Genomic DNA, 12899 nt, shown 5'->3' on the forward strand with positions numbered 1-12899 from the left:
AGCGGCGCTGTTTGCCTACATTTTATATGCAGTTGAGGGGGCGTATACAACGATTACTCATTAAATTTTTTTTTTTAAATGTAAATAGTATATTGATTCTCTGCAAAGGCAAGCATCTCCGGCCCCATAAGTGTATGATCAGTTTCAACAGCCGAGTCCGGGAACGTGTCTCTGATCCAAGATTAATTATAAAATAAATTGATTGTTTTGGGCGGCAGCTCAACGCTGGTTACAGGACATCTGCTTGTCGGACATTCTCGACTAGCATACTCTTACTTGCTTCTTATCAAAATGTATTTATACGAAACATGTGGAACTCTCATTGGCGTATTTTGGAAATATTTATGTACAAATTATTTATGGTGATTAAATCATGTTTTCTATCACTTGAATAAAATAACAAGAACAAATAGGAAATTTTGATTTCGTTCTGGTTTTTTCCAAACATTTATTTAACCATTAAAAAGTCTTAATCGAGCGTCTTTTTGGAGCTAATGGCCAAGTGTAAGTGTGTTCGCTTTTGTTTGTTGCTAAATTTAGCCGAGATGTGAGCGGTTTTATGGTGTAATGGTTAGCACTCTGGACTTTGAATCCAGCGATCCGAGTTCAAATCTCGGTAAAACCTGTTATTAATATTTCGTTTTTCGATTAACATTTTATTTTTATTCTTTTTTAAGTTTATTTTAAAAATATTTGTTGACCATTTGTAAAGTGAAAAACCCATAAACACATGCATTTAATTATTAAAATTGCTCTAAATGCGGCTTAATTTTTTTCTTCAACACCTTGTCAGTTAAGAGTGGAGGCAATCAAGATATAGTATTTTGATTTATAATTTCATCCCAGCTCGTGTCTATCAAATATACTTATTTGCACATGCATCAAATACCCTTCATCTTCATCCCAATTCACTTTATACAATTTTATTATGTTTATTAATTATTGAAAGCTTTATACAAATATGCACATAAATAAATCTATAAATATTTTGTAGAGGAACAGCCTACATTATAAATCTGTGTTATCAGCTGCATTTATTGTTGATTCCAACAAATCCAATCAAGTTATCAAGTTCAAATCAAATGGTCAAATAATTTTACATGCATAATGAACATACTATATATATATATATATATATATATATATATATATCTATATTTAAATTTACATAAGTTGATACATAGAAAACTCTAATTGGCATTGACCTTGTGAGTAATTTCATTTAAAGATCCGAAATTAAGAATATTTGTATGTTTCAAATAATTTGGAACGTGATTCAATCAATGGTAATGACCCTTATACACTGAACACAATATTTGTTTACTTTCTGTTTTTAATCATATTTAATTCTATGATAAAAGAAGGTAAATCTTTTATAAGCCCTTATATACATATGTACATATTCGTTGTATGTATGTACACGTAACGAAACAAGTATGAAGTTTGTTTAAAAAATAAATTGAATAGAGAAAGTTTATTATGGACAAAGTTGTTGTTCAACTGAGGTGCACTTTTACAAAATGAACGCGCCTTATACTTACTTATAATTTATTCTCAGTGTAGCATCCGAGAATATATATACACAAAAAGAATAACAAATTTAACCGCCTGCAATGGCTGCTATGACAACGAAAACGAAAGCAAATTCAATTAGTTTAGCAACAAACAGTTATGTACATAGTTATGAGTACTATATTTGGGGCCTATGTATTTATAAATCGGAAAAACGACTTGTTGTTGTTGTTGCTGTTGTTGCTGTTGCCTTTGGGGGCCTGTTGCTGTCGTAGTCGTTGCTCTGTGCTCAGTTCGATGCGAGGCGTTGAGTGGAAACGTGGATTCGCATAGCTAACATATTAAGTATACGCCGCGTGATGCCAGTTTTTTCGAAAATATTGTCGCTGACCGGCTGCGGTAAGTCTCGCTGGCAATTGCGCCTGTCTCTTCTATATTTTATGGGTATACTGATATATATATATTTTGCCATTATGCAATCGTCTTATGCGCGCAGCTGGGAAGCAGCAGCTGCGTCCGTACAGCGCAGCAGCGCAATCCCAGCTGCGTGAGCTGCTTGGCCAACAGCTGAGCGGCATCCAGGAGGCGGGCACATTCAAGGCGGAGCGCATCATCACCTCATCGCAGAGCACACAGATTACGGTGCAGGGCAGCGATCAGAAGATACTCAACTTTTGTGCCAACAATTATCTGGGGCTGGCGGTAAGTGTGTGTGTTCCTGACGATCGGTTGACTCTCTTAATGGGCATTTTCAACGTTTAGAACAATCCGGAGATTGTGCAGTACAGTCAGCAGCTGCTGGCCAAATATGGCGCAGGCTTGAGCTCGGTGCGATTCATTTGCGGCACTCAGGACATACACAAGCAGCTGGAGCGGAAGATAGCGCAGTTCCATGGACGCGAGGATACCATATTGTATGCTTCCTGCTTTGATGCCAATGCGGGCATCTTTGAGGCCATACTCACACCAGAGGATGCCGTCTTCTCGGATGAGCTGAATCACGCGTCCATCATTGATGGCATACGGCTGTGCAGGGCCAAGAAGCAGCGCTACAAGCATCGCAATCTGGCTGATCTGGAGCAGCAATTGCGCTCGACCGATGCCCGCCTCAAGCTGATTGCCACCGATGGCGTCTTCTCCATGGATGGCAATATAGCGCCGCTGGCACGCATTGTTGAGCTGGCCAAGAAATATGACGCACTGGTCTTTGTGGATGAGTGCCATGCGACTGGCTTCTTTGGAGCCACTGGACGCGGCACTGAGGAGTACGACAATGTCATGGGCGAGGTGGATATTATCAACTCAACGCTGGGCAAGGCTCTGGGCGGCGCCTCCGGCGGCTACACCACTGGACCGGCAGAGCTAATCTCATTTCTGCGCCAGAAATCGCGGCCATATCTCTTCTCCAACACACTGCCGCCGGCGGTGGTGGCCGTGGGCTTGAAGGTCATGGACATGCTGCTCAGCTCCAGCGAATTGACTCAGCGCGTCCAGAGCAACACCCAACGCTTCCGCGAGGCAATGACCAAGGCCGGCTTCACCATTGCCGGCGAGAATCATCCCATCTGCCCGGTCATGTTGGGTGATGCGCGTCTCGCCTCCACCTTCGCCGATGAGATGCTTAGTGAGTATGATGTTCAATTGGCCCTAACGCCCTTTTTGTTTAACATTAAATTTTGATTTAATTCCTGCAGCACGCGGCATTTATGTCATAGGCTTCAGCTATCCGGTGGTGCCACAGGGCAAGGCACGCATCCGCGTCCAAATCTCAGCGGCTCACACCGAGGCGGAAATTGATCGCGCTATTCAGGCATTTATTGAGGTCGGTCGCTCCCTGAAGGTCATCAAATAACGCTGCAACCAGATGATATTGGATGTCAAGTATTTTTGTGCTGCATTTATAATTAATCCAGGAATTTTGATGCCATTTACCAAACGAAGCTCAGCTAAATATATAGAAACTATATTTTATTGATATATTGTGGATTATTCGCCTGGATATAGGCATTGTTAATTTCAAGAGATTTAATGTTGCCCACAGTAATAGCTGATGAGCTTCTCTGTCTTCTATTCCCTATCTCTCACTGCCGGACATTTTATATGCTCTTTCTCCTATTTGTTCAATCTGTCCGACCTGCTCTTTGTTACTCTTTTCCTTTTACGCTTAATATCGCCCTTCTATGCGATTGTCAAAATGTCAAGATTTACTTAGGACATTTATTTTAGGTTTTATACAACCGTGCTCTTTTAAAAGTGCATAAAATATTCGAAAACAATTGTTTTGCGTTGCTTTATTTGGTTCGTCTGATTAACTAAGCTGCTTTTACTATGTATAGTAAGTATAATAATAATAAACAATTCGAATTACACATTTAACTTAAGATTAAATTGCACATTAAATCAATGACTGTTCACAGCAGGGCGAAATGCAGGCGCTGCCCGACTGGTTACATAAAAGCAATAACAAATTAAATACGAGTTACTAAACAATAATTACAAATAATAATTAAACAATACGAAAATGAAAAATACTTTTATAAAGCGAGAATTGTGCGAAGATTGGGCTAAATAGTTTGCATAGATGCGCAACTGGAACAAGGATTCGATTTTTAACTGTGACTATGAGAGCTTTGGTTAGTTTATGCATGTCTGTGTGTATTTGTGTTTGACTGAGATGAGTTGGATTGGGTTAGTCCTTCGTTGACTACTTGTTGACCAGTCCGCGCGCCTTGGGATAAGCTGACGCTGGCTTCTTGGGCGGCACACGGCCCGTGGGCGGCCGTCGGTTCGAGTCGAGAGCTGAGCCCGGACTGGGCAGACCGCTGCGTGTGGACTTGACGGTACGCACGTTGGACGCGGCGCCCACACTGCTGGGCGTGTCATCGGTTGAAGCCGCGCCGCTACTGGCATTGCCATTGATGATGTTCTCGAGACGGGAACGCAGCGACTTTGTATGGGTGTCCACAATATCGATGTCATCGCCGGTTTGCATGGCCTGAGCGAGCACCGCTTGCAAGGAGGCGGACACCTTGGGCGTTTTGTACTCTTGTGTAGTGCGGCAGGGCATATCCAGCTCGTAGCTGACAATGTTCTCGCTTTTAAAGCGCAGGGCACTGGGTGCACTCGATTTGGCCTCCTGCAGTGCATACTCGGATATGGGCCGTCGGCGTAGGGGATGCGAGACGGGACGCTTGCTGCTAAATTTTCCATCGCCGGCACTTATGGGCAGCGGCAATGAGGCAAACTTCCATTCCTCTTGCTCCTCGTCGTACTTGGCCTGCGTGTAGAGCCGCTGCTTGACCTCGATTGGCACAAAGTTGTCAATGATGAGCAGCTGGCGTTTCAGCTCCTTGACCAGTTCGTTCTGTGCCATCTCCAGTTCGCGCAGATCCTGATTATGATCGTGTTTGCAGTCGTTGAGCTCCTGCTGTAGCGCTAAATACTTGGCATAGCATTTGGAAAGTTTGCGTTTCTTTAACTCGACCTCCTGCTCCAGCGATACGTTGCGTTCCCGGATCTCCAGTGTTGTTTCCTCCTGCAATTCCAGCTGCTGTTGAATTTCAATTTCACGCTTCTTTCGCTCTGCTATCTCCACCAGCTTTTTCTCCAGCTCAATTTGACGTTCGCTGTACGTGTCCAGCAGATTCTTGCCGCCGCGCACCAGCTGACCCTCCAGCTCAGCCAGTTTGGCGGCCAGCTTTGCGTTCTCTACACGCTCTCGCTCCAATTGCTCACTGGACTTGGCGACTTCCGCCTCGTTTTCCTTATCCGACTCTGGCTCCGATACATCTGCCTCGCTCTCCGCCTCGTCCTCAGCCGCTTGCAGCTGCTCCTGCGTTACGCTGTCCGTTAGCTCGCGCTGTGCCGGCTCTCGTTTGGGCTTCTTGACGCGCTTCTTAGCTGCCGCAGCCAGTTTCTCGGTGCGCTGTTGCTGCTGCGGCGCAATGAGACGCTTGAGTCGCTCAATCTCTGCCTGGTACTCTTTCAGTTTGGCATCCTGCGGATCTTCGTTCTTAATGGGCTGATTTTGTATGTTCTTGGCGCGCTGAGCATACCGCAGCGTCGTCAACGTCTCGTTGTAGTTATAGTTCGAGGGTCCAATGTTGGCAATCATGATGGTCTTGGAGTTGCCGCCCAGCGAGTCCTGCAGCAATCGCGTCAGCTTCGAATCACGGTACGGCACATGGGGCGAATTCTCAGCCAGTGCGGAGATCACATTGCCCAGCGAGGAGAGCGCCAAATTGATTTTGCTGGCCTCCTTGAGGCGTTCCGCCGATGCGCCCGTCTTTGACTGGCGCTCACTACCGGCCAAATCAATGAGATTCAGTTTTCCCACCTTAATCGTGTTCGTCTCCGTGTCGCACATCTCAATCTTGATCATGAATATGGCATGCGAGCTGCAAAGTAACAGTTTAATCATTAATCAACCGTCTGCAGCTTTATCTCAAGACTTACCGCGAGCTGTGCTCGTTCATGTTGGTGAAGCCCACGGTGCGATTCTTGTTGCCCACCTTCATGACGTTCGTCATGTCGTCGACGCTCTTGCAGTTGATGGCATGCAGATTGGGCACATAGACGCCGGAGCCGCGTTCACGCACCTCTAGGTGCTTGGAGTTGGGTTTTAGCAAATCGCGCAGTTCCTCCATGTAGATCTCCAGATAAGAGACGTCCACCAAGAACTGAAAGTTCTCGGTGCGATTGATGTGCAGCCAGATTTGCTCAAAGGTGCGCGGAATAATGCCCATCAGATCATCATTGTTCCGCACTCCCTCCATCGTAAACGTTTTGCCCGTGCCCGTTTGGCCATATGCAAAGATGCAGCCATTAAAACCTTCCAACACGGAGCTGACCAGCGGGAATACAACCTCGTGGTACAGAGTTGTCTGTGTTGCAGCCGCATCATATGCCGCATCATAGGTGAACACCTTGCGCTGCTCCTTATTGACATCCACCAGATTCTGTAGCTCCACCACACCGCGATTCGGATATACATTGACCACTTCCGGTGAGCCCTCAGTGCGCTCCCGATTGCTCAGCGGACGGCATCGCACGACCACCTGAACGCACTCGTTCGGCGTTTGGCTATTCGCGGTGCCAGGGCGTTTGCTCTTCGCACTCATTTTGCTGTTGGTGCTGCTGCTGAAGCTGTTTTGGAGACGGTGACTAAAGCAGCCTTGCCTTTGTGCCCCCTTTTCACCCCGCGCTCAGTGGCCGTTTTTGTCTGGGGCTGTAGCTGTGACGACAAACAAATGTCAAATAAAATCAATAATTTGACAGTGGCACAAATTTTGGCTGCATTTTCTGCCGTTTTTATGTTATCATTTCTTCTGACAAATGACGTCACTTTATTCGCCAAATTTTTCGCACCATTTGGAGTTTAACGCTTTACAATAATTACCTGTATTTTTAAAAGCCAAATTACTTCACCTTGAGTTCGTTTTTTTTATTGTTCAGCTGCTACCGCTAGCAAGGTTATCGATAGTAATTCGATAGTTCCTTGAGCATTTGCTAATCAAAAAATACCATTTTACTAATCGAAAATACTTCAAGCGATAAATCAAAATGTATCGGCATTTGCGACATACGCGCACAACTTAAAATTCTATTTAGTAAAACCACTCAAATTCCTATCGACGTGCACAACAGACTACGCCATGCACAATCCTTTTCGCGTGCTATGTAAAAATTACAATAGATTGCATCACGTTTTCTCTACCGAACTTTCTCTACCCCTCATAAAATCGTTGCTTTCAGGATACTTTCGGGAAGTCACTGACCCATTCCCAGCTATGAGCAGGGGCATAGCTTGCCGGACAGGCTGTATATTTCCCCCACCGGGTCGGTGATTTCCCATTACTTTCAAAATACTATCTCTTTATCCTATCTACTTAACACTCTGTATATCTAGCATACAATTCTTTACTTTATTAACAATCTTCTTACTTTCTTTTCTCCCATTTATGGTGTTTTCTTAAATAATATAGCAAATTAAGATTATTTTTAATTTTACTTAAGAACACCTTTTCCTACTTACACCCTTCTTCTTAGATGTAGGCTCTAATAGCGTCACTGACAAAATTAGCTGTGAAAAGGGGCACAGCTGGCCGGACTGGCAAATAAAACACCTCCATCGGTCGGTGATGCTATTAGAAATTTGTGTTCTTTAACTAGCATTTAATTTTCATAATTGTATATATAATGTATTGAATAATTAGGAAGACACTCGTTAGTCGACCCCTAATAAATAAATAAATAAATAAAAAATAAATAAATAATTAATGTGTTTATTTCGTTTTACATTTTACCTAGAGGATTTTGACTTATGTGTAGATTTACTATGATCTGTTGCGCCTCGCTTGCGTTTATTAAGCGGATTACGCGGATCGTAAACATCGTACCAGTCATCACCTTTGGTAGATGCATCTTTGGCGAGCACAGGCACATTGCTGTTGAAATTTAACGTGTGCGCCAACCAATCGTCCCCAGTGATTTCTTTTTCCACAACACTGTCGTCCATTTGCTTAGGCTCCTCATCGACATCCTCAGTATTCGATTTATATTTGAATTTGTCCAATTTAGATTTGAACTTGGATAACAAGGCCAAAGTAAATTCCTCCCTGATATTAAAAATAAAACTATTTAAACATCGATTATAAATTTCATAACTAGGCACGCACCTTCCTTTTCCTTTAACAGTGTCTTTTGTCTTGGCAGTATACATTTCTTTTACTTGAATGAAATCTTTAATATAATGATTTTCGCTGGCTCCCTTTATGGCATCCTTCTTTGAATTCTTTTCGGACTCCTTGGAAAGTTGTTTCTCCTTGCTGACTTTATCCATTTGATATTGCCGCTTCAATGAAGCAATTTCTTCACGTATTTTGGACCTAGAAAACATCAAGAATAAAGCCCAATACAAACAACATAGCGACGGTTGTGTATATACTTTTCTTTGGAGATTTTCTGGTTTTGTTCTTGCTCCTGGGTCATCAGAATGTCCTCATCGTCATCCTCTGATTCACTTTTGATCTCTTCACGTTTGACCGGCTTTGCCGATGTGGATTTAGTTGCTCTGTTGAGTTTACTCTTTATAATATCCGAGCACGTGGCGGCTATTTTAGTGACAGTCTCTTCGCAGTCATCTGATAAATTTTCCTCGCTGGGCGCTCGCTCTGTTTTGGGCACCTTAATGGGTTCCTTGCTTAGCTTTGGGTCATCCGTGGCATCATGTAGGGATTTTGCTTTGCCAGCATTTTGCTTCACAAATATGCTCGTCTCCTGTTCGTCACCTTCGGCCTCTTCTCCGAAAGAAAGTAGTCCAAAGTTTCTAAAGAAAACTCCAGAGTGAAAGCCGCAATATTTAGGGAAATGTAACACTTACTTTACGCCTTGTTTTTCTTTTTTGGTTTTCTTCGATTTTGAGTCTGCTTTGGGCAAGGAGCGCGGCACAATATCGTTAAAGGGATTGCTAAGCACTTCTGTGGAAATGATGCGATGTGCGTACATGGGTCGCTCCTGGTGATCGACGATGCCCTCCTCCAGCTTGAGCATATTGAATACTGTATCGCCCGTGATTTTGCCAAAGAGTGTGTTTTTGTTTTCCAGCTCTGGCGTCGGCGCAAACGTGAAGAAAAATTGTGAGGCGTTGTCATCCTTGCCAGAGTTCGCCATGCCCACCAGGCCGCGACGAGAGTATCGCAATCGTGAATGGAATTCATCCTTAAACGGATGGCCATAAATCGATTCGCCGCCAGAGCCATCGCCGTTCGGATCTCCGCCCTGCACAATGAATCCCTTGACCAGCCGGTGAAAAGTTGTGCCATTGTAATAGCCCTCCAGACAGAGTTGGACAAAGTTGCGACACGCCTTTGGGCACTCTCTGGCCCACAGTTCTATGTCAATATCACCAACTGTTGTTTTCAACAAAACTTTGCCAGATGTTGGCGGCTCCTGGATGTAAATATTGCTCATTTTCAAGGAAATAAACAATTCAGACCAAAGCTCTATACTTCAGCGTCGTTAGGCTGATGGTTGGCAACGCGTTTGAAGAATGTCAGGGCTGTTTGTGCCTACAGCTGTTTAAATTCGTAAAATATATCGATGTTTTAATATCGATATATAAGATTTTACCATAAAAATCAATAAATCTACCTGTTGCACTAATTTAAAGTGCGTACACACTTTCAAAGCATAATGTGCCAAAAAATACCAATGTTCGTTACTAAGCAACGGTTTCTTTTTATATTGTGTCGTCTTTGGCTTTCCTTTCATTTTCAAAAATTATAAAAGCTACCAAAGAAAGTTTCTAGAACTCGTAATGAATTTTAGCGACGACCCACTGGCTGATTTACTCAGTGATAATAGTTTGGACAATGACAACTTCTTCGACGCGCCACCCGGCGCCAATGCAAAAAAACTGCCAAAATCCAGCAAAGCCAAGAATAAACTGGAGGATCTCTTTGGCATAAAAGAGGAAACGGAACCGGACGCCCAAAATTCCACTGCAGCAAAACAACTTAATGTCAAACCGTCTGCTTCGAGCACACCGCGCATTGTCAAACAGAAGCCCACGCTATCGATGGACGATGCCGACGATGATGACTTAGGATTTGATCCCAAGCGGCCAAAGAGCGGCGGTGGGGCCAGGAAAAACCTATTTGACGATTTGCTCGGGGCGGCAGAGCCTAAAAGAAACATTTTTGATGAAATTTTAAGCAGCAACGAGTCCGCAACTAAACGTCCCGCTACTGCAAAACCTTCAATGTCCCGCCAGTCAACGGATACAACGACGGACAACTCCAACGTGCACTCACAGGCGCGCCATAAAACCGCAGCGGGCGCGGGTAGGCGCAGCTCAGCCTCTGTCCAATCCGCTAATCTCAACGCAGATCCTTTGGGTCTATTTGGCAGAGAGAAGGAGACAAATGCTACCGTTTCGGGTATGTCAACGCCCGTGTCGAAGAAACGCGGCACGGCTGACTGGCTAGGCTTGGCTGCAACGCCTGCGGCTGCCGAGGAGGAGCTGGAACGTGCCGCCTCGCCACCAACGCCCAAGTTAACCAAAGAGATCGCACCACCGCCAAAGAATACCGCTGACATACTGCGCATTCCCGACTCGGACGAGGCGGAGCACGAGCCGCAACAGCATCCAAGCACTCGGCCGACTGTGGACAGCACAACGCAAAAAATTCTATTACTAAACAGCCTAAACTTGGAGAGCAACCACAGCTACAATGCTCTGCAACAGCAGGAGACACAGCTGACGATTGCTGCCCAAATGAAGAGCCAGGAGCGCGCACTGCTCGAAATGCAGCTGAAGCAGGAGACGCAGGATCGCAAGTTTGATGAGCTGCTGCAGCAGCAACTGCAGCGCCAGCAGCAAATGGAGGAGCACATCAAAGCGCAGCAGGAACGCATCAATATGCACCTGCAGTTGATGATGAGTCAACCCGTCTTAGTGCGTGCTGAACGCCCAGACACTCTACCAGCTGCTGCTGAAATCGAAACAAGAATCCCATCTGATTCCGTGCCAGCCAAAGATGACGGCAAGGAACAGCTGCTGCAACTGGAAACAGATGTCAAGCGTAATTCGCTCGAAAAACAGCGACTGGAGGAGCTGGTCGCCAACATGAGAGTCAACTACGAGCAGGAAATCGAAATGATCGAGAGCTCCTACAAGTAAGTGGCTCAATACCAATTTCATACAGATCTCAAACTGCTTCCATTTCAGAAAACAGCTGAAGGTATTGGAGCAGCACTTGGCTGCTGTGGAGCAGCGCTTGAAGCTGGAGAATACCGAAATTACAGATTACTACACCGGCAAGTTGGATAAACTCAAAGGCGACTATGATCTGCAGATCTCCAATTTGAAGCAGGATCACGAGGACGATTTGCGCATGCTCCGCAGCTCGCATGAGGCGGACATGGAGCGCATAAGGCAAGCCAAAATTCTGGAGCAGGCTGCTGTGCAGGATCATGGCAGCTATTTGGAGACGCTGCGCATGGCATCCAGCGATTTGCAAGAGCTGCGCGAGGGCCTGACCACGACCAAGGAGCGCGAGCAACAATTGGAATTCCGTGAACGTCGCCTGGCTGACGCGGAACGCCGTTTAAGGATCGACGAGGAGGGCGCCGAGCAAGAGAAGCGTCGTCTCATGGAGCTAGTGAGCACACTGGAGTTGCAGCTGGAACGCCTGTCCAAGGACACGGCCGAGGAGAATTGGCAGCTGCGTCAGCGCATGGCCAGCATTGAATCTGAAAAGAAGGCATTCGAGCGGGAGAAGCAGTTCCATCGCGAGCAAATGGAGCGCGACGAGAAGCGAATCGAGGAGCTGAAAAATCTGCAGCTGGCCGAGGTTGAGCGCCTGCAACTGGATATGCAGCAGGAGCGCACGCGCCTCCTAGTTGAGCAGCAGAAACTGGAGATGCAGCATAAACTGCACGAGCAGGGCGACTTGAATGCTGAGCGTCTGGAGCTGGAGGCGCAGCTACAGGTTGCACGAGATGCGATTAAGCGAGCGGATGAACAGCAGGATCGGTGTAACAAGCAGCAGCGAGAGCTGGAGCAGCGCAAGCGGGTGCTCCTGGAAAAAGAGAATGCGCTTAACATCAAGGAGGATGAGGTGCTGCACACGTCCAGCGACTATCGGCGGGCGATCAAGCGCTTGCACACTGCCGAGCACAAGGCTCGTGATGCCGAGCAGCTGCTGCATGCTAAGCTGCAGCTGCTGACCAACCGTGCACAGGAGCTCAGTGAGAAGGAGGCGCAAATCTCACAGGAACGTATGCTGCTCAGCCAAGATCGCATGACTCTGCACAAGATAAAGCAGCAGATTAGCCAAAGCAAGTGCGCCCTCTGCAAAATGGGCGTCGAGAACGTGGAGTTCGCGCAACGCATGGCTGGCCATGGCAAAGGAAGCCAAGGCACACAGAACGCACCGACTCAGCCAGTGACACAGGATCAGGTGCAGGTGCAGGTTCAGTCGAGGTCTCAGATGGAGAATAGAAACGCCAGTCAAACGGCAATGCCTGTGGGCGATATTGTTGAGCGCATGCTGGACGAAAACATTGAGGCCTCCTATCGCAGGATGTACAACTTGTCGGATAATGAAGACTTGGACTATTGGACAACAGTTGGGCTTGATGACGATTCCAAAAAATTAGTCCTGGACAATGGCAATAGTTTAGACATCGAAGACCTAATGTTGGCTAATCTTAACATGCACTGAAATCTTTTTAAATAAAAGAAAAACATTATTTCTAAAGGCTGCTTTCTAAATTTTAAAGCTGATTATCGATACTTTTGACCAACAATCGGTATTATTAATATATTCATCGCAATAGTCTGATTCCAGTGTGTACATAAATCTATAATATTTTTTATTACT

The 12899-nt window shown here is 45.5% G+C and overlaps 4 protein-coding genes and 1 non-coding gene across 5 annotated transcripts; 3 read left to right on the forward strand and 2 right to left on the reverse strand.

The window, feature by feature from the left end:
- Nucleotides 1–553: 553 nt before the first annotated feature.
- Nucleotides 554–625, forward strand: TRNAQ-UUG (transfer RNA glutamine (anticodon UUG)). The gene has a single exon. It is a non-coding gene; the product is annotated as a tRNA-Gln (tRNA).
- A 1171-nt stretch (nucleotides 626–1796) lies between these two features.
- Nucleotides 1797–3487, forward strand: Gcat (Glycine C-acetyltransferase). Its single transcript, XM_064695524.1, has 4 exons — nucleotides 1797–1911; nucleotides 2009–2214; nucleotides 2275–3136; nucleotides 3207–3487. Exons 1-4 carry the CDS (start codon nucleotides 1872–1874, stop codon nucleotides 3362–3364), a joined length of 1266 nt encoding a protein of 421 aa, XP_064551594.1. The 5' UTR covers nucleotides 1797–1871; the 3' UTR covers nucleotides 3365–3487.
- A 531-nt stretch (nucleotides 3488–4018) lies between these two features.
- On the reverse strand, nucleotides 4019–7066 carry Klp68D (kinesin-like protein 68D). Its single transcript, XM_064695523.1, has 3 exons — nucleotides 6911–7066; nucleotides 5968–6745; nucleotides 4019–5909 (listed from the first exon to the last, which is right to left on the reverse strand). The coding sequence occupies exons 2-3, from the start codon at nucleotides 6630–6632 to the stop codon at nucleotides 4217–4219; spliced, it is 2358 nt and encodes a 785-aa protein (XP_064551593.1). The 5' UTR covers nucleotides 6633–6745; nucleotides 6911–7066; the 3' UTR covers nucleotides 4019–4216.
- A 714-nt stretch (nucleotides 7067–7780) lies between these two features.
- LOC135437580 (spliceosome-associated protein CWC27 homolog) lies at nucleotides 7781–9559 on the reverse strand. The gene is made up of 4 exons (XM_064695562.1): nucleotides 8894–9559; nucleotides 8459–8839; nucleotides 8190–8399; nucleotides 7781–8129 (listed from the first exon to the last, which is right to left on the reverse strand). Exons 1-4 carry the CDS (start codon nucleotides 9481–9483, stop codon nucleotides 7814–7816), a joined length of 1497 nt encoding a protein of 498 aa, XP_064551632.1. The 5' UTR covers nucleotides 9484–9559; the 3' UTR covers nucleotides 7781–7813.
- Nucleotides 9560–9752: 193 nt separating this feature from the next.
- On the forward strand, nucleotides 9753–12776 carry twy (twitchy). Its single transcript, XM_064695573.1, has 2 exons — nucleotides 9753–11190; nucleotides 11243–12776. Exons 1-2 carry the CDS (start codon nucleotides 9830–9832, stop codon nucleotides 12738–12740), a joined length of 2859 nt encoding a protein of 952 aa, XP_064551643.1. The 5' UTR covers nucleotides 9753–9829; the 3' UTR covers nucleotides 12741–12776.
- Nucleotides 12777–12899: the final 123 nt, after the last annotated feature.

Source organism: Drosophila montana, unplaced genomic scaffold (assembly GCF_035044405.1).
Source record: "Drosophila montana isolate Dmon_TW-CO22-7 unplaced genomic scaffold, ASM3504440v1 contig_3829_1, whole genome shotgun sequence".
In the NCBI taxonomy this organism is placed as follows: domain Eukaryota; kingdom Metazoa; phylum Arthropoda; class Insecta; order Diptera; family Drosophilidae; genus Drosophila; species Drosophila montana.